The sequence below is a fragment of the Hippocampus bargibanti genome, linkage group LG04 (assembly GCF_051943395.1).
Source record: "Hippocampus bargibanti isolate YZ-2025 linkage group LG04, ASM5194339v1, whole genome shotgun sequence".
Lineage (NCBI taxonomy): Eukaryota > Metazoa > Chordata > Actinopteri > Syngnathiformes > Syngnathidae > Hippocampus > Hippocampus bargibanti.
Window position 1 is genome coordinate 18,007,691 of NC_142737.1, and position 23,701 is coordinate 18,031,391.

At 45.3% G+C, this 23,701-nt stretch overlaps 2 protein-coding genes across 3 annotated transcripts; both read right to left on the minus strand.

Moving 5' to 3' along the window:
- Positions 1 to 641: 641 nt before the first annotated feature.
- cabp1a (calcium binding protein 1a) lies at positions 642 to 9,054 on the minus strand. The gene is made up of 7 exons (XM_088994522.1): positions 8,109 to 9,054; positions 3,005 to 3,035; positions 2,748 to 2,891; positions 2,549 to 2,658; positions 2,397 to 2,471; positions 2,237 to 2,309; positions 642 to 2,142 (listed from the first exon to the last, which is right to left on the minus strand). Exons 1-7 carry the CDS (start codon positions 8,877 to 8,879, stop codon positions 2,117 to 2,119), a joined length of 1,230 nt encoding a protein of 409 aa, XP_088850648.1. The 5' UTR covers positions 8,880 to 9,054; the 3' UTR covers positions 642 to 2,116.
- Positions 9,055 to 9,529: 475 nt separating this feature from the next.
- Positions 9,530 to 22,284, minus strand: asphd2 (aspartate beta-hydroxylase domain containing 2). 2 transcript variants are annotated; one of them, XM_088994523.1, is made up of 4 exons: positions 21,984 to 22,284; positions 19,120 to 20,311; positions 11,251 to 11,364; positions 9,530 to 11,127 (listed from the first exon to the last, which is right to left on the minus strand). In XM_088994523.1, exons 2-4 carry the CDS (start codon positions 19,982 to 19,984, stop codon positions 10,997 to 10,999), a joined length of 1,110 nt encoding a protein of 369 aa, XP_088850649.1. In that variant the 5' UTR covers positions 19,985 to 20,311; positions 21,984 to 22,284; the 3' UTR covers positions 9,530 to 10,996. The 2 variants fall into 2 exon arrangements, with proteins under 2 accessions (XP_088850649.1, XP_088850650.1); XM_088994524.1 differs by lacking the exon at positions 21,984 to 22,284 and adding an exon at positions 21,422 to 21,930.
- Positions 22,285 to 23,701: the final 1,417 nt, after the last annotated feature.

A 23,701-nucleotide genomic window follows, 5' to 3' on the forward strand; every position in this document is an offset into this window, starting at 1 on the left:
GACTATATCGGGAGAAGAATGCTGAGCCTTGAACTGCCAGGCAGGAGACCAAGAGGAAGACCGAAGAGGAGGTTTATGGATGTTGTCAAAGAGGACATGAAGGTAGCTGGTGTGAGAGAAGAGGATGCACAAAACCGGGATAGATGGAGGACATTGATTCGCTGTGGCGACCCCTGAGGGGAAAAGCCGAAAGGAAAAGAAGAAGACTCTACGGAGGACATTTGAATTAGCTTATGATTTCTGTGAAATGACAAAAATGTATTATAAACCACTCAACGGGCACGAGGGATGCCATTTATAACACAATTTGTTTACCATTATTATGATGGCAACATCAAATTCAAATTTTGTAGGACCCAGGGTGGTAATCTTAAAGTTTGGTTTAAATTGGCCACACTTAGAAATCCAGCAAATTCAAGCAGAATAGTTGAAAGTTAATTTTTTCATCCAAATTTTGATGAGTAAACTTCATAAAATCCACAGCTTCTACTGGATATATTCATCCATCCATTCATCCATTTTACTACCAGCTCATCCTCACAAGGGTGGGTGGCAGGGGCTCTTTGGGCAGTAGGAAAACCCTGAACTGGTTGCCAACTAATTGCAAGGCACACAGACAATTTAGAGGAGGGGGGTAGGTTTCAGATGCTGCATGGTATGATATTTGAAATAGGTTGAAACTGTTCTTGCCAAAGTTCAGGGACAAGCTATAGAGGTGACTTCGTTTTCAAATCGGAAAACTTGTGGCACACATTACTGCATTTACAATTAATGGCGAAGGAAGCATTATTATGTCACACAATCACAAATCCACCTGTAAAAAAGGCTTGAATACAATAACATTTATTTTGCACAATGTCGTTGGCAAAATGTTTATACACCATTTATTCTACTTTGTACGAGCCCAAAACCCAACTGTGCATACGGCATACAATTCCCTCTTTGGCATGCATAGAATTTGCTTCAACAACACAGATTTGAGACACTATCACAATTACAATCAGATTTAGAGTGACATTCACTGTTTACACGTCTTTGTCTGTGACCAAAACTCAATTGGCAACTCAGGAAATTAGAGCCTGTGAGTATGGAATTATTGTGAAAATGTGAAATGTGAAAATGTTCTAAAGTCACTGCAGCACATGGTGAAACCCACAACAAGATGGAGGTGGCGTGAACTTTGGTTATCTAGATGTTAGCTTAAACAGGACCTCAAGATCCAAGAGGTACTTTCTAGCAACTGCTTTGTGGTTTCATTGCAGGAATACAATTCATGTTAAGTAGTTCACTGTTGGTTTTTTCTACATTTCGTGTGACTGTCTGTTTATCTATCTCTATCTGTATCTCTCACTACTGACAATGGCACACTACTGACCATGTGTCCCAAATTCACAACCTTCCATCCCTGAGGCACAGCTCCCACACCACTCTCAACATCAAGGCTAATCCCATGTGAGGACCATCCATTGGCACAAATGGACAGAATAATATCACGTCCAGTGTTTCATGATTCTTCTTCTGAGGGATACTATAGCACGAGACTGGCATATTGACAGATGACCAGCGAGTCACACACAGGTTTGATACAGATGTACTTTGTGGTATTGCTACAGGTGCTCATTAAGTGGGACACCGATGCCACAGAAAGGACTGAACAAATGTACATTTTTCATCCAAGAAATGGTCTAAATATCAGGTGTGATTACATTGAACAATACAATACACCCAATCTTTAAAGTCATATCTATATGAAATCATTCTCATACCTCATCTCATTTTTGTCGGGTGGCTAATAATGTCCCAGTGTAGAGGACATAACACCAGCAATCTATGCACACAAAACATTATTAAGTGGGAGTTAAAGTGCAAAAACAAATGTACAATCATTAGCTAAGCTACAGCTAGTTCTGCCTCAGCTGGACTCGAGACATTTCTGGAAGAACACTTGTTGATTGAAAGTTTGAGGTGACTCTTCATTCCAGAACATTCAAAGGGTTGAAATTCCAGTGTCGGTCAAAATTTGAATGGCTCAGACATCTTAATCTCTCTTCTCCTCTACTCGATCAAGTCGAGCGCGGGGTCTTGCTTCTCACCCAACAGCATTCATTCAATGATCTCAACGTGACATCATTCGTACAAACTCTGCGTGGAGAAGAGGATAGAACACTCATGGTGTCAGCTGCAAGTACATGAGTTCACATCATTGATTTTAAATATTTCAGCCAAGTGTTTTTACCTTCAAAGTCAACGAGGCCATCCCCATTCAAATCAACCTCCCGCAGAATATCCTCCACTTCGTTGAGACCCACCTAGAAAATCGGTTACAGAAGTTTTAGTGGAGCAAAACTTTGTGGTGGACATCTCCAAAAGAAGATTGAAAGAAGATGTTATTTTACCTGATGGCCGAGAAGCTTACGCATTGCATCTCGCAGCTCAGATGTACTTATTGCACCGTCTCCATTTGTGTCAAACTACCAAAGCAGAAAATGCAGGGGATCCCATTTTTGATGAGACAACAAGACAAACTAATTGAGAAAAGAGACCTTACCTCTCTAAAGGCATCTTTTAATTCCTTTATTCCTATCATGTCTGCAGTTTCAGCGAGGAGTTTTGGGCCCATCAATTGGACAAAATCTTCAAAATCAACATGACCGCCCACTAAAGAAAAACGGCAACATAAAATCACTAAAGTTATGATTTCACAGCAACAAATAACTAATATCATACAAAAACCAGGCAGTTCTTACAGTTCATGTTTATCTGCTGGCTCAATTCGATCAGCTCCATTTCAGTAGGCATGTATCCCATGGTTCTCATGCAGTTTCCAAGGTCTTTACAGCTGATGAAACCATCCTTGTCCTTGTCAAACTCTTTAAAGGCGTCACTCAACTCTGTTCAGCAATGACAAATGTGCAAAAGTGACTACAAAAATCGTGTTCATGTTTATTTTCACTGCAAGGGTATTAGTTCTTGGTGACTCATTGTTGAGTAAAAATCAACTTACCATCCATTTCCTCTGGACGTAGTTCTCTGTCCTGGTGAAATAACACAATAAATCATTTGTCTGTACAAGGAAAAAAAACACAACTGATGCTCAAACAATGAGCATCATTGACCTCCATAAATGCAGTGGTGGAAACATAAAGTAGAAAGTATTTGTTGAATGGGCTTTTTTTGTCGATAATCTCACATCATAACAGTCTAACAAAAGAACGTGAACCTGTGTTTCTATTTCCCTCCACCCCCAATGCTTTCTTACAATGAACGTAACCTTTAAAGGGCAGGGACGGCAGCAGACATATCCCAGAAGCCTCAGGGGTTAATAGCAGGAGTGTGGAGTCTAAACACAACTTTGTGCCTTGACGTCAGATCGAAAGATCTGACGACTACAGGAGCTGGGAACAACTTTGACTCAAGAACGCAAGGAAGATAAGCAGACAATTGAATATGTATTATCAGTACTTCCTGTCATCATGAATGTCAGGTCATCAAATATCAGGACATAAAGTGATAGCAAATTGTTTTCTACTTGCTTACATGCACGGCACTGCAAGATGTATTCAGATACACACGTGACAATTTTGAGTTACAGGGCCGTCAAAAAGTATTGCCCCTTCCCCATTTATTGCTTCTTTCCATATTTATACACGCACAAAGATTTCTGTTGATCGAACCAATTTTAAGATCAGATCACGACAACCCAAGGAAGTACAATGTGCAGTTTTTATAAATAAAGTCATTTATTTAGACAAGCATACAAAAAAAACCCTTCAAATCTTGACTTTGACTTCGCCAGTCCATTTAAGCCATTCAGAGGTGGACTTTTTGATTTGTTTTGGATCATTGTCCCTACTGCATGATCCAAGAGCACTTGAGTTTGAGGACAACAACTGATTGTTGGACGTTGTCCTTCAGAATCTTCTGGTATCCAGCAGAATTTATTGTCCCATCAACCAAAGCAATTTGTCCAGACTGCTATACTTCCACGACCATGTTTCACTGCTGGCATATGTTCTTTACATCAAATTATGAGCCATTTTTACCAGTGAGGTGAGATCTTGCAAAAAGCTCAATTTTTGACTCATCAGTCCACCGACCGTTTTTCCAAACGTCTTGAGGATATTCATGATGTCTATTGGCAAATGTGAGATGAGCCTGTGTTCTTTTTGAATAACGGCGGTTTTCCCTTGGGAACGCTCCCATGGAAGCTATTTTTGGCCACTGTCTTTCTTATGGTAGAGTCATGGAGACTGAGTTGAACTGAGGCCAATGAGGTCTAGAGTTCTTGTTCTCATTTCTTTTGCAATCTCCTGCATGACTCTTGGAGTAATTTTAGCTGGTTAAATACTCATGGGAATGTTTGCCACTCTTCCCAGTTTTTTTTACATTTGACAATGATGGCTCTGACAATGGTTCACTGGAGCGCCAGTGTTGCAAACACTAAGTAAGAACTGCTCTCAGGGAATATGTAACTTCATTGATTGGGAGCATCACAGAAGTAGAGATGAAGCAGAAAAACATTACAGCTCAATGTTGCCCATTGCAGGCATCTAAAAACAGATACATGCCCGTTTAACCTGTCTGTCTTCTGTGCACTTACCTGGCAGAGAGAACCAAAAGAGGAAAACAATAATTTCAGTGACAAATGAAGCTTTCCAAGGACATTTAAATTTTACCCCATGTTTTTCCCGACTAAAGAAAAAAAATCATTTTCCACTTTTATTTACAAAGTGTGAGAACCTTAATGAAGTCTGCAATGAGTCCAAATTGGACTCAAAATGTGATAAGAAGACAAGAAAAAGATTGCTTCCTTGGCTTACTTCCTTACTGGACAAAAATAATTGAAATCTAATGTCACTACTGTACTTTCAAGCACCATTTGAGAGATGGAGCGCAACAGTTTATCTGTTTATGGGACTCTATTGTCACGATGGTCAATGACTTGTGCAAGAAAGCATTACGAGAATGTACAGTATGAAAGCAAGTGAAATGCATTGATCAAAAGGCAGGCTGCCAAGTTTCCATTCACCATGCATGGCAGTTTACGTGACACATTGTACAGACGGCTACCTTGCAAGTGTACACTGTCACAGGATCAGTACGGTAAGCATATTCAGGAATGGAGGAAATAAATGCAGTCACACAAACACACAAAGACAACATGATGACAACAGTGCTTCTGAGAAAGTCGCTGGGAACGAACACAGCTGGCCAAAGATTTTTGAGATTCATTTGGTGATAGCCTTGCATAAACAGATCGAAATTGTGCACATCCAACAAGTTATGAATACAGAACAGACTTAAATTCAAAATTCAAAGAAACAGCATATTTTAATTTGTTCGGTTCTAGATGTAGCTCAAACCAACAATTATTAGAAAATAAAACAGAATAGCATGCACAACAATACAACTCTTACCATGACGAGGTGTGAATCTAGACCAGGGATGTCAAACATACGGCCCGCGGGCCAGAACCGGCCCCCAAGTAGGTTAGATCAGGCCCGCGGAATAATTTAGAAGTGGAAAAAAATGCACGAACGACATGGAATTCATATTTTTAATGAGGTGCAATTCAAGGATTGTCCACTAGAGGCAGAGTTGTGTTTTTCCAACTGCAGTTTCAACACCCTCATTAGCCAAAATGTCATTATCCAAACGGAGAAAAATAGATAAGGAGTGTAGAACTTTCAAAAAGTTTTGGTATCCGGCCCACTTGACATTTACAGAGGCCATATGTGGCCCACGATGTGAAATGAGTTTGACACCCCTGATCTAGACAGTTGCCCATATCCAGCAGACATTTAAACAGCTTCTTCCCCCAAGCCATTAACTCTTTGAACAGTAGCCCAAATGGAACTGTATAGTGCGTCTTTGTAATTTTTTGATGATGATAGTAGTGCAGCGCGTTCAACCAGAAACAAATTCCTTGTGTGTTCTACATACTTGGCAATAAAGATGATTCTGATTCTGATACCAAAGGAGAAAAATGAAATTAAAAAGGACCAGGAGGAAAATTTGTGGCTTGACTTTTGACAGGAACATCGACTCAAGTTTCAACAAGACTCATGCAGACTGAAGAGCTACAAAGTGCCAATGTTATGCTCTCAACAACCGTTTTTGTGTTGCAGTAGGCAGACTTTCTCTGACACAAACTAAAACAGAAGAAGGCATGCCATGGACAGAAATGGGAATCCGCCTATTAAGGGGGCGGTGATGCAATGTTTCATGTCACACTGACCAAGCAACACGACTCAGTACAGATGCACAATTGGCAAAGGATAAAAATAGCAGGAGATTGGGTTGAAAGAGTTTTCTTTTCTCGATAATCCCTCAAAATGCTCGCAGCAGCATATTGTATTATAGGGTGTAACAAGGCTCTGGCAATCACATTCATGGATTCATTCATTCTCTTGACTGGCCGTATTTGCACTGCAAAAGGGTCCATTTTATCCACGCCATGCATCATGTTAGCTGCATCCTACATCCACATCTCATCCTCTGCCCTCTACAAGACGAGACAAGGTCACTCTGACTTCCAGCAGATACACTCCCCATAGAGGAGCATAAAAACCTGCGTGAGAACAGCACATATATGATAATTGTACTTGACCGCATTACATACCAGATTTAAGAATGATACGTTTATTAAGGGTGTAATGACAATGCAGATTAAGAAAGGCACTGTGAAGGCACTCACTATCTAACATTAATCTTTTCCTCTGCGTTGTGGTTTTATTTGTGGAATGATTTCTTCATCATAAATTGGAGAATAGTAAAATAATTTATTAACAAGGAATAGCTGCCCAGTTTGGCAAGATTATATTTGAATTACATTTTCCGTTATACCTAAATGGAAATTAATTATAAAATCACTGCAAGGGAACTGGCTTCAGAATACCTCAGATAGAAATGATGCTCAATGTGGAGCCTGCAGCATTTTCATATCAGTTTTCTGCGAAAGGAGTTCCCAATAAATCATGCAAGAAGTTGAATTTGGCCACGGATTTGCTCCTCGATTGGAACATTTCCTGTGGTCCAGTGCAATCCACTTCAGTAAGGAAGGGCTCTCATTGAGAAGCTCCGTAGGAGGATATATTACATAAGAAATGCGTTTCGAAAAGAATGATTGTCTGTTGTCTCTCCAAAAATACTATGACTATATTTACACACTATGTAATGCTGTACACACTATGCATTGCCTATTGACAAAACCCAAATTGTGTACATTTTGAAGTCGTAGTTCAAAACCTAACACCTGTGGTCAATCTGGTGCTGAGTAGAACCATGAAAAAAGAAAGGAGCTTATTTTCAAGAATATTCTTGCAGTGTGACACATAATCTGTGTTGAAGGAAACCTGCATGAACCATATGCAGGGACGGGGAGAGCATATAAATGCTACACAAGAAGCTAGCTATAGTGTAATCTTGATTTTTATCCTACGAAAATATGTTCCCATAGCTTTGCAAAGTGTTTGAACTGAGTAAAAACTGTTATATTAGCTAAAAAGTTTACCTGTTATACATGTACAATACTTGTTTTGTTTTTCTCTAGTTAATATATCCAAATAAAACATGAAGGGACTGCTGCGGAAAACCTGCCTTTCAGATAACTGTGGCCTTTCACAATATATTTGTTAAAATGTTAATTCTTGTACGTTAAACTGTCATTTTCAAAAAAATATATTCAACTTGTGTTTTCCATATTAATTTGAATCATATGCTTTTCTGAATGGGTTCCATTATCGTCAGTAATGCTGCCTGAATAACATTCATTTATGTTCATGCTCATGTTTGTTCCCACCTTATAAGGCCCCATGATCTCAATCAATAGAACTCAACTGGTTGTTCTCTGTATTCACTCTTCTGTAGTTAACATGATTTGTAGAAATAGAAAGGAGTAGAAAGTACACCTACACGTTTTCAAATGTGTATGTGAATAAATGAATGAAGAAAAGGTATAAGTTGTGTCAACAAATATTGAAATCAAGCATGAAAAAATATGCACTATAGGACAGTAACAAATTACTTAATGCATTACATACAAGTTTTATCAAGTAAAATCTGCCTCAATCAGTAGGCAAATACTGCTACAGTCAAGGGGGTCTTACCTGGCCAAAGAGTGAATTGAGGACAGTACGTAGGTTGACATCCAATGCAGAAGAAGCAGTAGCACTGGACCTCCGGGAGCGGCGTAAGGAAGTGCTGGACAGCGGCACCGGGGAGCTGACCGACGGCGGGGACCGACTGGCCTGGCCGTCGGGTTTCGTCAAACCGTGACTCTTCTGTTCCCTCGGATCGCACAGGGGTGTCCTGTCGTCATGAATGTCTGAGAAAGAGGGCATCCTCGGGAGAGGGCATTCGCGGCAACGACGGCGATGCTCCGGCTGTGGTGGAGGCTCTGGTTCGGGTGGTCCGGGCGCGGACGCTCGGTCCTCGCGGTGGTGCCTCCTGCGGCGGTGGTGTCGGTGTGTGCCGCGTTCCCTCACTCCACGGCCCCCCTCGACGTGAGGCTCAGAGTGGTCGAGGTGGCTGTCAGATTCGTGGGGTCGACACTTGATCCGCGTGGATTCAACTCTGTCGCGGTTGCCACTGAGCGAAGGATGGCACAGCGGTCTCCGCGAGCTGACGTCGCTGTCTGCCGGCAAGAAAGCCTCATCGGTGGTTCCATTGCTCTGGAGCGCGGCGGCGGTGGGACGGTGATGATGGTGCTGATGATGACTTCTCCGGCTCTCTGCTGTGCGTTCCTGGACGTGCGTGGATCTTCTCGACGATGTTTTCAGCAATGAGGTTGTGGAGTCCGATTTTGGAAAGGAGGAGCTCATTGCTGCGGATCTGCTCTGATGTGTGACGGTGAATTGATTGTCGACATCACGCGACATTCCCTTTCCATTGTCGACCAGTTTCCTGCTGCTCGCGATAAGTAGCAGCACCTGCTCGTGTGTGTGCCACACGTGTATGGCAAGCAAATAGGGTCAGAGAACGCCGGGATAAGATAATATTGATCCTCACACCCGTATACTTTTGTTTCCGTCTTTGCAACTTTGATTACTGGTGAACGCATTTTTTTAGAGAGATGCAAATATATATTTTTTGATAGATGTAGCGAATCTGTCCTCATTTTTCGCTGTATCACTTGGGTTTCCAAATAAAATCTCAATTGTCAAATAAAATGGAGGAAAATCTAATCTAATTGAATATTAAAGTCACACTTTGCACTCTGTCATTAATTTTGCCTCTTCTCCACATTAGGATCGGTGAGTTGGACCCACAGCTGACTCTGGGGAACAGGTGGAACCCACCAGACTGGACACCAGCAATGGCAGGGCAGTTTTGCAAAAAACACAAATCAATATGCTTTGCTTTTAACTCATGAATTTCAAACAAATATAAAACAACCATACATTATAGGCAACAAGTTGTTCCTCGCTGCAGTTTCAGATATGACTATTGTGTGACATCTAGCTGTGAATCCACCAGGTATGTTAAATCATTTTAAAGTGACCTCTTAAAAAAGAACTGACAACATTAGTATTGTTGACCATTTATTAAATGTGCAGAAACACTTGAAAATTGACGGAAAGAAGACACAATATGAGAATAAATATACACAATCGAACAACATAAAAAAACAACATCGATGGTTCACGGATGGTTGATATCCCGATCAAACTATTGTAGGTTATAACTCATCACACAATAACATGGTAAGACATACTTAATTTCAAAATTAGTTTGTAAAGACTTCTGAAGGCACTGTCAACTGTCTCATCTGTCTCCACACGAGCATTACGCAACATCACTTGCAAAATAAGCCAAAAAGCTCACAATGCTGTACTCTAACATTACAACATAGCATCTCAACATGTCAAAGACCTTTAAATGGCGTCTGTGCAATTCCTTGCCACCTGGGTAGCAACAGTAATAGGCACCAGTGTCTTGTAAGTATCAGTTCATACAGCAGAGGGCGCTGTAGCCACTACAAACGCCTTGGTTTGGTACTGTACCCAATCCAAATGTAAACAATTTTGTTAAAACCATGAAGTCGAAAGAATGAGCTTTGAAAAATATGCTTTATATTGACGACAGTCATCCCTAAATCAAAAATAAAAAAAACAGACAGCTCAATGTGAGTGCCATTGGTCTTAGGCATTGTAAACATCAGTGTTAATTTGCAAACAACACGCGGAAGCTGTTTGAGTGTCTTGTGTAAAAAGGGGGAAAAAGTTGAAACAGCACGAATAATCCAGTATGATGTGTGTTCATTTGGATTCAGGTTATCTAAACATATTAATGAATGTTTGCAGGTCACGCATTACACAAAATAAACTATCTCACGAACAGCAGCGTAGCGATTTCAAAAGTATTTTACAGAATCTATCAATAGCCACCAACATTGTGTTTGGACCGGCAAATTTAACTAAGTGAAGACAACATGATTGTTATAAGGATTTGAGGACTGAACACATCAAACCATTTCACCCCCAATTTAACTTCAATACTGACATACTGTATTTACATGAATACAAATGTGATATCAAATGCATCCAAACTACCACCGTTTAGCAAATTTAGCAAAACATATTCATTTACATTGTATCACTACAGTTTGATTCATACTCTTCCCCCCATCCCCTGTCAAAGAAAAAAAGTGCTTTTCAACCATGTCTTGTACAAGCAGGTGGGGACTTTGAAGATAAGCGTGTTTCCTTTAAGATTCTTTGTAGTGGTCTATCAAGGCAAAAAATAAAAAATAAAATCAGAGAATAAGGGTTACTGTCCAAAATACTGCTGGCACTCATTGTGAGTCAATGATGAATGTGCTGTTAAATGCGTCATGTTTGACACAGGCATGAGGCTAATATTTGTGCGGCTTTCAGGTGTGCTCAGGATAAGAGAAAGAAAATGGAGGTCACCATGAATGTGACATTTGTTCTCTGGCACAACCTCACACACGCTTCTACCTCTTGCTTGGACATGATCCTTCACATCCATTCACCTATTTGACTTCCTTCTCTTCTAAGCGCCCTGGAGTGAAGATGTAGTCTAAGGCTTGTCTCTCAGCGGCGGCCACATTGGGGTGCCAGAGGTCCACCATGAAGACCACTCTGAGGCCGTCCTCTGGACCTCCTACGAACGGAACCCAGAACGTTATCACCCAGAAATATACAGTATTGCTTTTCACTTCTAGGATTCTAGTTTTTGATAAAGTAGCCTTTACTATTAAAAGTTGAAATTAAAAGCCTTACTTACCCTCATGGAAGGCCCTGTGGAGGAAAGAGTCATCAAAAAGGAGACAGCTCCCCTCTGACCAGCACTGAGGCTCTCCACCAACTACAAGCTCACAGGAGGAGGGCACTCGCAGACCTGACACCCAGCCCAGAAAAAAAATAAAAAATACATTCCATCACAATCAACTGTATAAGTCTTAAAATCAGCAACAGAAATTGCAATTGTGACTATAGTACTACGTTACTTTTTGTTGTAAATGATAGCTCAGGAACATTTATAATCTCAGTCATTTGTTGTGCATGTTATCATGTTTGCAGAAATCACAATTGAATGAGGGGCTAAAGAGTTTGATGTTTCTCTTTATTTGTAAGTGGGTTCGTTGTCAGATCTCCCAGGCAGGTGTCACGCAGAGCTAGATCGTGGCGTGGAGTCGAGCAAGTCGTGCTGTGAACTCCGTGCGATGCAGAGCAGGTCTCTGCAAGCTGTGTGTGTCATGATCTGGTTGGCGACCAACGGGGGCGCTGTCGGCCCCGCCTGCACCTGCACAGGTGCTGGTCGTCCCGATCAGATTGGCGACCAACGGGTAGCGACGTCCGCCCTGCCTGCAGCCTTGCAGGTGCTGGTCGTTTTAATCACTGACACTTAAAAGGACACTCGACACGACCATCCGGTGTTGGTTCATTGTTTGCTGCATGTTTGTTGCATGCATTGTGTATGCTGTGCATGTGTTTGTTTAACCTTGGCGGACTTTTACTTTTGGTCTTCTTTTGATACTTTGTATTTTTTCTGTTCAGATGATTTTGATGTTTTACATTTTGTTCCTGCTGACCTTTATTTTAATACAATTTGTCAAACAACCTCCTGCTCCCTCCTGCCTGCTTTTTGGGATACGCACCCGCCATCACCACCTCGCAAACCGTGACAGAGTGTCTGTCCGGGTCTGAGTCCGAGATGAGTCTGATTCTCGCTGTCCCGCGACAGCTCCTTTCATACCATTTTCAAGCGTGTGATATGCGTCAGGGTGAGACGCACATCAATCAGAATCAGAATCAGAATCATCTTTATAGCCAAGTATGTACAACACACAAGGAATTTGTTTCCGGTAGAACACGCTGCACTAGTATCGTCGTCAAAAAAAAAACAAAAAAACTGCTAAGTGGCACGATACTGTTCCATTTTGGCTACTGTTGAAAGGGTTCAAAGAATTAATGGCTTGGGGGAAGAAGCTGTTTAAATGTCTGCTGGATTTGGTGCGCATGGATCGGTAGCGCCTGCCTGAGGGGAGTAGCTGGAAAAGGTGGTGGGCAGGGTGTGGAGGGTCCAGTAGGATTTTCCGCGCCCTAGTTTGGATTCTTGCAGTGTGCAAGTCCTCGAGAGTGGGTAGGGCGGTGCCAATGATTTTTTCCGCCGTCCTAACTGTCCGTTGAAGTCGGATTTTGTCCATTTTTGTGGCGGGCCCGAACCAAACGGTGATGGAAGAACACAGGATGGATTCGATGACAGCCGTGTAGAAATGTTGGAGCACCTCCTGTGGCAGGCCATGCTTCTTTAGCAGCCTCAGGAAGTACATTCTCTGTTGGGCCTTTTTCAGGATAGAGTTGGTGTTGACCTCCCACTTCATGTCCTGGGAGACTGTGATTCCCAGGAACTTGAAGGTTTCAACGGTTAACACCAGGCAGTTGGATAGTGTGAGGGGTAGCTGTGGTGATGGATGTTTCCTGAAGTCCACGATCATCTCAACTGTCTTGAGCGTGTTCAGCTCCAGGTTGTGACGGCTGCACCAGAGCTCCAGCTGCTCCACTTGTTGTCGGTACGCAGACTCGTCGCCGTCTTTGATGATACCGATGACCGTGGTGTCGTCTGCGAACTTTATGAATTTGACAGCTGGGTGCGTTGAGGTGCAGTCGTTCGTGTAGAGAGAGAAGAGCAATGGAGAGAGGACGCATCCCTGCGGGGCTCCAGTGCTCGTGGTTCGTGTTGTGGATGATATATTTCCCAGTCTGACCTGTTGTGTCCGTCTTGTCAGGAAGCTGAGGGTCCACTGGCAGATCGTGGGGGACACACCAAGCTGGAGAAGTTTGGGGATGAGGAGTTCTGGGATGATGGTATTGAACGCAGAGCTGTAGTCCACAAACAGGATCCTTGCGTAGGTTCCTGTGTTGTCAAGGTGGTCGAGGATGTGGTGCAGTCCGATGTTGACTGCATCCTCCACAGACCTGTTTGCCCGGTAGGCAAACTGAAGAGGATCTAGCAGAGGTCCAGTGGTTTGAAAGGGCTTGAAAGACATCAAAGCTGCGGTGCGCACCGGTGACGCCACAGGGCTCCCCTCCTGGATCTGAAGTCGGGGAAGGCGACACAGGAAAAAACCCAGCTGAACGCGCTCAGAAGAGGCGGTAGGAGGTGAGACTTACTGAGAAGTGCACACGTCTGCCGCTCCGGGTCGTTCGGCCACACGGAGAGGCCAGGCACGAAGAAGGTCGATTACCGGACCTGGGGGGCGTTGTTGGTGGGGTGGCCGACGTCGGTGTTCGGGAGCACGGCAATGTGTGCTCTACAACTGCCGGTTTGAGTCGGTCGATGGAGACTGTATTCTCACGGCCATTGATTTGAATCCGGAATGTCTTCTCACCGCGGGAGAGGATGCGATACGGGCCATCGTAAGGGGGCTGGAGGGGCTTGCGCACCCAATCACACCGCAGGAAGGCATGCGTACATGTTAGGAGTGCGGGATCCACGTGCGTCGGTTGGTACGATGTTCGCGGCTGCCGGGGCCACAGAGGCAGTGCAAACTGCCGGAGGCGGGTGAGCAGATCATTGACGTCGACAGTCGTAGGGTCAGTCGGGTTGAGCAGCTCACCAGGCAGGCGTAAACTGGCACCGTATACCAGCTCCGCTGGAGTCGAGTTGATGTCGGGCTTTTGCGTGGAGCGGACACCCAATGTTCGGCATTGTCGGAAGACATCAGGGAGGCCTTCAGTTGGCGATGGAGGCGCTCAACCAGGCCGTTTGCAGCTGGGTGGTAGGCGGTCACCCGGTTTCGTTCACATCCCAGAAACTTGCACAGCTTGCCAAACAGTGCAGATTCGAACTAGGCTCCACAATCTGTGGTGATGGTCTTCGGTGATCCAAAGCAGGTGACCCAGTGTTGGAGGAAGGCACCGACAATAGCTTCGGACCCGCAGTCGGACAAGGGAAGGGCTTCGCACCATCGGGTGAAGCGGTCAACGCAAGTCAACAAGTACCGGAAGCCACGGGAGGGGGGAAGGGGCCCGACAAGATCTATGTGTACGTGACTGAACCGGGCGTCCGGCGTGTCAAAAATTTCCACGGGTGACTTCGTATGGCGCTGGACCTTTGAGCGTTGGCATCGTAGACAGCCGCGCACCCAGTCTCGCACGTCCCTCTGCAGTCCCTTCCAGGAAAACCTTTTCACCAGCAACTTGATCGTGCAGCGAATTCCAGGATGAGAGAGACTGTGCAGAGTCGAACACTTTTCGCTGGAAGGAGTCGGGAACCAGTGGTCGAGGGACGCCGTCGGACTGGACGCACAGGATTGTGCAGCCAGAGTTAGGGAGAGGGACAGCGATGATGTTGGGGTCGTTGGCGTGCTCGGCCAGCCCTTCTCGTACCTGGGCTGCTGCCTTCTCGTCATAGTCAAGACCGCCGGGAAACTGGATCGCGTTGATCTCAACTCGAGAAAGGGCGTCTGAGACCTCGTTTTGAGCCCCCTGGACGTGGCGAAACTCAAGGTCAAATTGCGAGAGGTACTCCAGTGCCGAACTTCTCGCTCCAGGTACTTTGTTGATGCCGAGGGGATGGCGGAGAGGAGTGGCTTGTGGTCGGTATAGATGATGACGCAGCAAGCCTCGATGAAGTGCCGGAAGTGCTTCACGCTGAGGTAGACGGCAAGAAGTTCCCGGCCAAAGGTGGAGTACCGGCGTTCGGCGGGCTGGAGGGCCTTGGAGAAGAAGGCGATGGGTTGAGAGTCACCGTTGAGGCCGTCATGGAGAACCGCATTGATGGTAACTGTTCGGTTTAAATTCTTGCTTCTTTCCTGGTTCGGTGTTCAAAGTTCAGTGATAAAAATATCAGTAACGACGATAGATGGTGAACAAAAAAACTACTTTATTCTAGTGAGACAGAAAAAGCACTTCTCGTCTAGGTAGGAGCGAAGACATGAGCACACGGACAAAGATAGGAACAAAGAGAGCGAGCTCCCGCTCTGACAAGTTTTTGAATGTCCACAGCAGCGATCTGTTGTCCAATCAGCTACGGACAACTCAGTGTTGGGAGGGTCTTAGATTGAAGTTGGAGCCGTTGCTTCTTTGCAACGACTATTGAACTAATAAGATTGATAATGCTATTAGACTGAAATTAAACGTGCAATAATCATAATGTGTACTAAGCTAAACATGAAATAACCTAATATGTTTACTAATGTGCATAAAACACTCTATCAGTAACCGTGGAGGCGTCAACCATGAGAGATAACTGACCATCGGGGCTTGGGTGAGCTAGGAGTGTTGCATCGGCAACGAGATCCTTCAGCCGTTGAAAAGCCTTCAATTGCTCAGAGGAGAGGTCGACGGGAACGTGCACCTTGAGGGCATACTTCTTTGCCATCGACTAGGTGGACAAGGAACTTGATCTTGGGTTGGCCAAAAACGCACTTGTCGGAGTTGACGACCAGGCCATGCTCGTCCAGACGCTTGAAGACCGTTCCCAGGTGCTGCAGGTGCTCTTCTTGGGAGTCGCTGGCGATGAGTATGTCGTTGATGTAGGCACAGCAGAAGTCAAGACCACGCAGGACGAGTCGATGAAGCGTTGAAAAGTCTGAGAGGCGTTCCGGAGGCCGAATGGCATGCGGAGGAACTCAAACCAGCCAAATGGGGTGGTGACGGCCGTCTTCGAAACATCCTCTTTGGCGATAGGGATCTGGTGGTAGGCTCTTACCAGGTCGATGGTGGAGAACACTGTTTGTCCGTGGAGGAAGGACGTGGATGTGAGGAAGAGGGTAGCGGTAGGAACTGTGACGAAATTCAGCGCTCGGTAGTCACAGCAGGGACACCAGTCGCCTGCCTTCGCCTTGGGGACCATATGCAGCGGGGAGTCCCATTTGCTGTCCGATGGACGGATAATACCAAGCTGAAGCATGTGGTTGAATTCGGCTTCAGCAATCCGTTGTTTCGCCAGGGCAAGGCGGAGAAAGCGTTGAAACTTCGCGGGACCAGTTGTCACAATGCGGTGAACAACGTCGTGGGCAGGTAGGGTCGTCCGACTGGGGTTGGTCAGGTCAGGGAATCGTCGAAGGAGCGTGAGAAATGGAGAAGATGAAGGAGATGGTACGTGCGAGATGAAGAAGCGCAGGGTTGGCCGTCCTACCGTGCACGGACAGGCCGGTCGTTTCATCGGTCAACCTCTTCCTGCGGATGTTGACGGACAAGTCAAACTTGTGCAGGAAGTTCGCGCCAAGGATGGGGTGAGGGACATCGGCAATGGTGAAGATGAAAGGGAAGGAGCGACGTAGGCCCAAGTCGAGGTTGAGAAACCGTTGGCCATACGTCTTGATGGTGTTGCGGTTGGCAGCTTCCAGGGACACTCCAGCGTCTGGGTTCCGGCGCTCTGCAGGAGAACGTGGCAGAACGCTGATGTCAGCAGCCGAGTCCACCATGAATCGTCTTCTCGATGTGCGGTCGCAGACATAAATGATGTGGATGGTTGTGGAGGCGCCAGGCGAATGGGAAGCTGTGTTCACTCCCTGGCTGGGCCGTTTCCTGACTTCTTGCACGGCTCGCTGCATTGTTTGGCCCGGTCGCCCCAATATTGGTGGTACCAGCACAGGTCGGGGTCCGCGCTGGATGGGTTCCGGTTGCGGCTTGGGCTGCGCTCTCGAATGGGGCCGCGTCCGCGACTACGGCGGCGTTCTCGACTGTGGCTGCGTTCCTGGATTTCGGTTCGCAGGGCACGCATTTCGTCGACGAGCAGTTGGAGAGCATCAATCAAGGGCCCTGGCGTGGGAGGAACCTGCATGGCAGAAACGGTAGGCTGCCCCGCGTACACCTCCGCAACTTTGTCGGCGAGGGCGGCCAACTCCTGCAAGGTGGAGTCGGGTGGTGTGGTTGCCAGGACTGCTTGGATCATTGGGGGCAGCTTCTCTATGAAGACATGCCGCAGGAACCTCTGGTCCCTGATGCTGTTTCCCGCCACCGTCTTGAGGCGTTGCAGGAGCTGGGAGGGCCGTCTGTCCCCCAGCTTGACGTCATGCCTCAAGGCTGGGTATCTCTGGTGTTCCGTGAGGGTGGTCTGCCTCACGATTTCCTGTTTCAGCGCCGCGTAAGGATTCTCGGCCGGGGGATCGAAGATGACTCGGCGCACACGCCCAGCCAACTCCGGAGTGAGGGCAGCGACCGCATAGTGGAATTTGGTGGTCTCCTGGGTGATGCCACGGTTGACGAATTGGGACTCAACCACTTGGAACCAGATCTCCATGTCATCGTGCCGGGGGGGGGAGGGGTTGAGGGAGACGGCGGAAATCTGGTCTCTTTCCATTAGGAGAATTGATTGGGCTGAGGAGGAGAAGAAAAAAAAAATCCTCCTGGCTGGCTTGCCAATAAAGAGTTTGATATTTCTCTTTATTTGTAAGTAGGTTCGTTATCAGATCTCCCAGGCAGGTGTCACGCAGAGCTTGATCGTGGCATGGAGTCGAGCAAGTCGTGCTGTGAACTCCGTGCGATGCTGAGCAGGTCTCTGCGAGCTGTGTGTCTGTGTCTGAGTCCCAGATGAGTCTGATTCTCTCTGTCCCGCGACAGCTCTTTTTATACCATTTTCATGCGTGTAATATGCGTCAGGGTGAGACGCACGTCAAGGAGATCAAGGGCTTGAAAGACATCAGAGCTGCGGTGCGCACCGCTAACGCCACAGGGCCAGACACCAGCATATAGCAGTGTTCTCATTTTTCTAATTATTTAAGTGCACTGAATCAGTTGAGACAAAAAAAATGCTTTATCAAGATTGCCACAATCAGATTTCCATTGAGAAATTGGGCGAAAAAAACCTGAGCTGTCGGTATGAGTGATAACATTGAATTTTGAAGCCCTCTTGGAATTGAAAAACTGGCATCAGACAGGAGGAAAGCAGGCTGGATTCCCTTGTGTGTCCGAATCAGAATCAGAAAACCTTTATTCATCCCACAATGGGGAAATTTGCAGTCCACAGCAGCAATTTGAAAGGGGATGGGTTAGGGGGGTGAAGGGACAGAAACAAGATATTGTAAGCATAGCAAAATAAAAATGTCGACTGTGTACTGTAAATGTGCAAAACCGTTTCATAAAAAAACTGTACATAGTGCAGTGCATAGTCACCTACTTCGTGTGTGTTCCTTTTGGAAATACTTAGCTGCTATTGAGGAAAGGGTTCCTTCAGCGTCATCTGTATTTCTTTGAAGGTGTTGGACGTTTCGCTCCTCATCCGAGGAGCTTTGTCAGTGAACTAAAGTTGTGCTGGTAACTCTGGCCCTGTATCTCTAATGGACAGAGGTGGTCGCTCAGGGCCCCTGCTCTGGTATGTCCCTGCTCTGTTGTTGGGGGAGAAGTGGTCAATCTACAGTACATCTGCACCTAAAAGCAAGCAACAACTCATTTGACGAGAGTAAGGTTAAAAGAGGGCCAAAGGTACCAGCACAACTTTTGCTGACGAAGCTTTTTGGATGAGGAGCGAAACATCCGACACCTTTAAAGAAGTACAGATGATGGCTAAAGAAATGTTTTCCTCCATGGACCACTCTTGTACGACTGAGAGCATACACAGACGTATTAGATGCTGTTGCACAGCGAGTCCACACTGCATGTCTGTTTGAATATGTTTAACTTGTCGTCTGTTTCACACTCTTACCCAGGTGGCAGCGCAGTCGCACGTTTGTTGGGCCATAATGTTCAGTGATTAGCGCGCCCGGCGACAGCACAGAGAAGCAGGCGTTTCCAAAAACGTTGTTGGCGATGAAAGTACGCAGCTGGCTCAAAACCCTCCAGGCCCGTGGACACCTTCTGACATTAAGTACCAGTGGGGTGCCTTGGTTGACCAGGTAGTAGGTCCACCATTGGCCACGAGGAGTGGAGTTGGACTTCCATCCCAGTGGCAGGGGAGAGCCACTGTGAGCCGGTGGCTGATTGTAGATAGTCTCAAACTCAGCCAAAAGGGCGGGGAAGCTCTGCTCGAGGAGTTCCACATCGTGTCTTTGAATTTCTCTGGAGAAGAAAGGAGCTGACGGTAGGTCAGGGAGGAAGAAAACCTCAGGCCGCTGGATGGTTGGTCGGGTGTTCAGGTATCGACCTTGGTCACGTACTCCTTTGTGAACCCTGCCCATGCCTGACCAGGTGTAGCGTTTGGCATATTCCTGCAGGCTATGGTAGAGTCTCTGGTTTAGACTTTCTCCAGCGCTGGTGCAGCGGAAACACTCCGACGACTGACAGAAAGCAAAGCCGTTCTGTTCCTCTAGCATCGATCCGGATTTCCCTTTGCCCCTATTACGACAGTCTGAGCCGATGAAGCCCCCCACTACCCCTCCAATCCTGCTAGAACCGGTCAGATACCTTCCGTGCAATGGACTAGAGCTGTGATCACGGCCCACCCTGTAGCAGTACCACAGGAACAGCAACAGGACACACACGACGGTGGCACAAGTACAGATCTCGCACTCTCTCACCGATTGCATCCCTCCGGCCACCATCTCTCTCACACCCTCGAGTGACCAATCCATCTGGGTTCTGCTTCACAAGGCTCAATTTCACAGCAGAAGGGAGATACAGATAGCAGCTAACGGATCTTGTTCTGGTTCGGGACTGGGAGCCGCATCAAATCACACAAAGGCTGTTGTCTCAACTAGCTCTTCCTGCCCCCGACTTGAAAGGAATCAGCCTGTTGATTTAATCTGGCGCCCTCGCACTCCAACTTTAGCATTTCAGCTCTGGGCAAAGAGGGCTGCTCTCTTCATGCTTGCTTTTGGCCTGATGGTACTCGTGTCACACCTTCCACTGTTCTCTAACACAAATGAAGACAGACACTGCGCCTCGAGGTTATCCGCTCCCTGAAAAACAAGGCCAGAGAGAATGAGCTGTGACAACAAGGCTGGAACTGACATCAGAGGGGATTCTATCTTTGTGTCTATTTCATCCATCCATCTGCCTGCCCATCTATTCAAGCATTCTCACCCACAAACTTCTATGTATACAGCTTGGTTTAAAGCATGAACATTGCGACTGGTGGTAAATAACTCAACAATCGGCCTGTCCATTTATTTTTAGTGCATCCACCTAACTTCTGAGTTATAGTTTTGAATCCCACTGCCAGACTTCCTGCGTTTGCATTTCACTCTGTGCGTCCTTTGACTCTTAATCGGGGGTTTCAAACTCAATATATGTAGAGTCCGGGTGTGTCGGAATGTTGTCATCCACAAACAGGGGGTTCAAATAAAACAATTAAAACTGTTCTAATCTCCTAAATTTCTACACACACATAACATTTCAAAACCTTGTCTCTGGCCCAAAGTCGGCTGGGATAGGCTCCAGTTCAACTGCTACTCTGTAAGTGGTCTACAAAATGGATGGACGGAATAAATATAAAAGTAAAAAAAAATTATATTTCAGCAAACACTGAAAAGTCAATCAGCAAATCAGAAGTCTGAGACTTGATGTTCCCAAGCATTTCAAGATGTTCAATGTCCATAATGGGAAAGGAATATAAAGACGTCAAACGTGGTTATTTCATCCATACTGCCTATTTCAGAAACAATGGTGGGCTTTGTTTGACCTTAGAAGTCACCCTCGATCCTGCGCATGCAATGGAATGGTGAAGAAAACCAAAACAATTCAAAACAGCCATGAGTCAGAATCTTGAAGCCACATCACTACTATTTATGTGGTTTACTTGTTTTGAAATGTAATCCCCTAAAAATGTTTCGTCCAAGACCTCCTAGAATCCATGACCACAGCGTGTATTGGTCACCAGCCAATTGCATGGTATATATTGACCAAAAACGGGACTATTTTGAGTCTTTATATAACCCAACAATCTTGTTTTTTTTGTCGTAATTCCAACTCACACGACTCAAATATTTCCATGGCTATTACCACCCAGTTGGTACGTATCCACTCACGCACATGCTAAACAATGACATTATATAAGCAGCCCCCCCTACCTTTATCATCGGGATTCTGTTGGTGGTTCATTTGGTAGGGTTAGAGGTGATATAAAGTATGGATTATTTGTTAGTTATTACAAAAATGAAAAATAAATAATAAACAAATGTGATCATTGTGGGGGGAATACACCCTTCATTTTATAACTATACGCAATAAAGCAACAGACAATACCCTATGGGTTCCGCGTCAATTGTGATTAGCGCTCCAGCAAGACGAAAAGCCAAAAATGGTCGTGTAATCCTGTGATGAATATCCCGCCCCTGATCATCCTGTCTGACAGCTTCAAGAAGCCTCCGCATCCCGCCCCCTCTCTCACATCGGCGCATGCACACCCACTCACTCACACATTTCTGCGTCTGGGGAAGACTGTCTGGCTGAATCAAACCACTGAATGAAATACGCAAATGTCACAGTGTAGCTACAAAGACTTAAAAAGGATCGCCACACATTCCATCACGAGCCACAACATTCACGACGACCACTTGAGTTGACGTCAGTCTTTTCTTTGTACTCGCCCCCGCCTCCGAATGTTCGACACATAGAATCGTGCATTTATACCTGTTCAACATTTATAATGTAACCACGGGGGAGTAGAAGAGAAGGCACGCAGGTGTTCCCTCTTGGCTAAGGTGCCCACCACTGCAGTCCACGCAGACGGAAATGAGTCAACATAACACATTTCTTCGAAACCCAAAATGGAAGTCCAAAATGGGAAAACACGCCACTTATCTTTGACCAAAAAATACGGAGTGTAAACCGACAATTTAACACTCAGTCTTTTTTGTCTGTAGTGGCGAACAACCTCTGACATGCCAATTTGACCAGAAATACTAAAGATCCACGGGGAAGGACACCCATTGTTAAGACATCGAAAGAGTTATGAGGCGCCACTACACCCGGTTACACATTTCAAAATAAACTCCGTATTTAAACCAATAATTCCATTTCTTCTCACGCGAACACTAGATTGTAATGATGCAATTTTCCAGACTGCTTTGAATTGGCATACGGGATTTTAACAACTTTAATGTTTTCAAGGGGTTGAGTGAGCATGGTTGTTGTAATTACCAGTAACTTGGGAAGTAATAGAGTACATATACTTTGCACTAATACAGAATGTTAGGGTCCGTATCTTGATATTTCAGATTTCTACTTTACTCAAATATTTAGTATATATTACTGTATATAGGGCGGAATACATATAATAACCACGTCGACGTCAAGGGTGCAGAGGTTTGATTCCAGCTTCGGCCTTCCTGCATGGTAGGCTGACTGAGCACCCAAAATTTTCTTGGGGTGTGAGCGGGAATGGCTGTTCGTCTCTATGTGCCCTGCGATTCGTTGGCAACCGATTCAGGGTGTCCCCCGCCTATTGTTGGAAAAAAGCTGGGATAGGCTCTGGCATGCTCTGTGACCTTTGTGAGGATGAGGGGATTGGAAAATGGATGGATGGATGAAAATGTCACCTCTGATGATCACAATTTTGTCAAATAGTTTTACTTTGAAAGGTATATGTTGCCATATCCGGATGTTATCTTTTTTTTCATTCCAATGACGAACACCCTCTTCCTTTTGGCTCCGGCTGGTCCCTCCATTTGAAAACAGCTGTAAACTTCACTAACCATGATGCTTTACGATATTGATGGAAGACATACCACATCTTGTTGTCTGCCCGCAATTCACCACATCAGTGGACTCTCATTGCCACACAAAGTAGCCTTGGCGCCAGTTAATTGTTTGTTTCTCTTGGGAATGGTTGGACTTAAATAAGTGCATCACAAAACAGGCAAGGATTATTGTAACAGGCTAGTTCTATCAAAACGTCCATTTTTGTTTATATGTGTGTAAACTTTGGGATTTAAGAGACGAGAAACACACAAGTAGGCTGCTTGTGGAGCATTTTGGTACGAGTGCATTTTTTTAGTTCAGATTACACCTTTATAATAGGGTAATTATTCACAGGCTACAAACCACTTGTAAAACATAATATTCCACAGCTCACAATATCTTTTTAAACCACTGGAGGGTCTGTCTTCAGACTCATGGTTGTAATGATTAAATGGGCAATTTGGGCATCTTAACATCGAGACAAAGAGTTTGTGACCTTCATAAATTCCTCTTACTTTTACGGTAAAGGTCAAACGGTTGACGTTCATTGTCACCAGAGGGATCAATGAACACAAGGGAAACACCGGACAAAAGCCATTTCAAATGAAAGTGACTCATTCACAAATGGTGAACTTTATGATGTCTTAGTGGTCTGCTTTACATTTGTG

Bases quoted from the DNA above. Each gene is read 5' to 3' on its own strand.
- asphd2 (XM_088994523.1), bottom strand. From the start codon at position 19,984: ATGGATTGGTCACTCGAGGGTGTGAGAGAGATGGTGGCCGGAGGGATG. The intron at 11,365-19,119 runs GTAAGAGTGTGA...GCTGGGTGTCAG, and splicing joins GCGACTGCGCTGCCACCTGG to GTCTGCGAGTGCCCTCCTCC. The intron at 11,128-11,250 runs GTAAGTAAGGCT...TTCCGTTCGTAG, and splicing joins CCACAGGGCCTTCCATGAGG to GAGGTCCAGAGGACGGCCTC.
- cabp1a (XM_088994522.1), bottom strand. From the start codon at position 8,879: ATGTCGCGTGATGTCGACAATCAATTCACCGTCACACATCAGAGCAGA. The intron at 2,659-2,747 runs GTAAGAACTGCC...GTTTTTCTTTAG, and splicing joins CCAGCAGATAAACATGAACT to TGGGCGGTCATGTTGATTTT. The intron at 2,472-2,548 runs GTAAGGTCTCTT...CTGCTTTGGTAG, and splicing joins TAAAAGATGCCTTTAGAGAG to TTTGACACAAATGGAGACGG.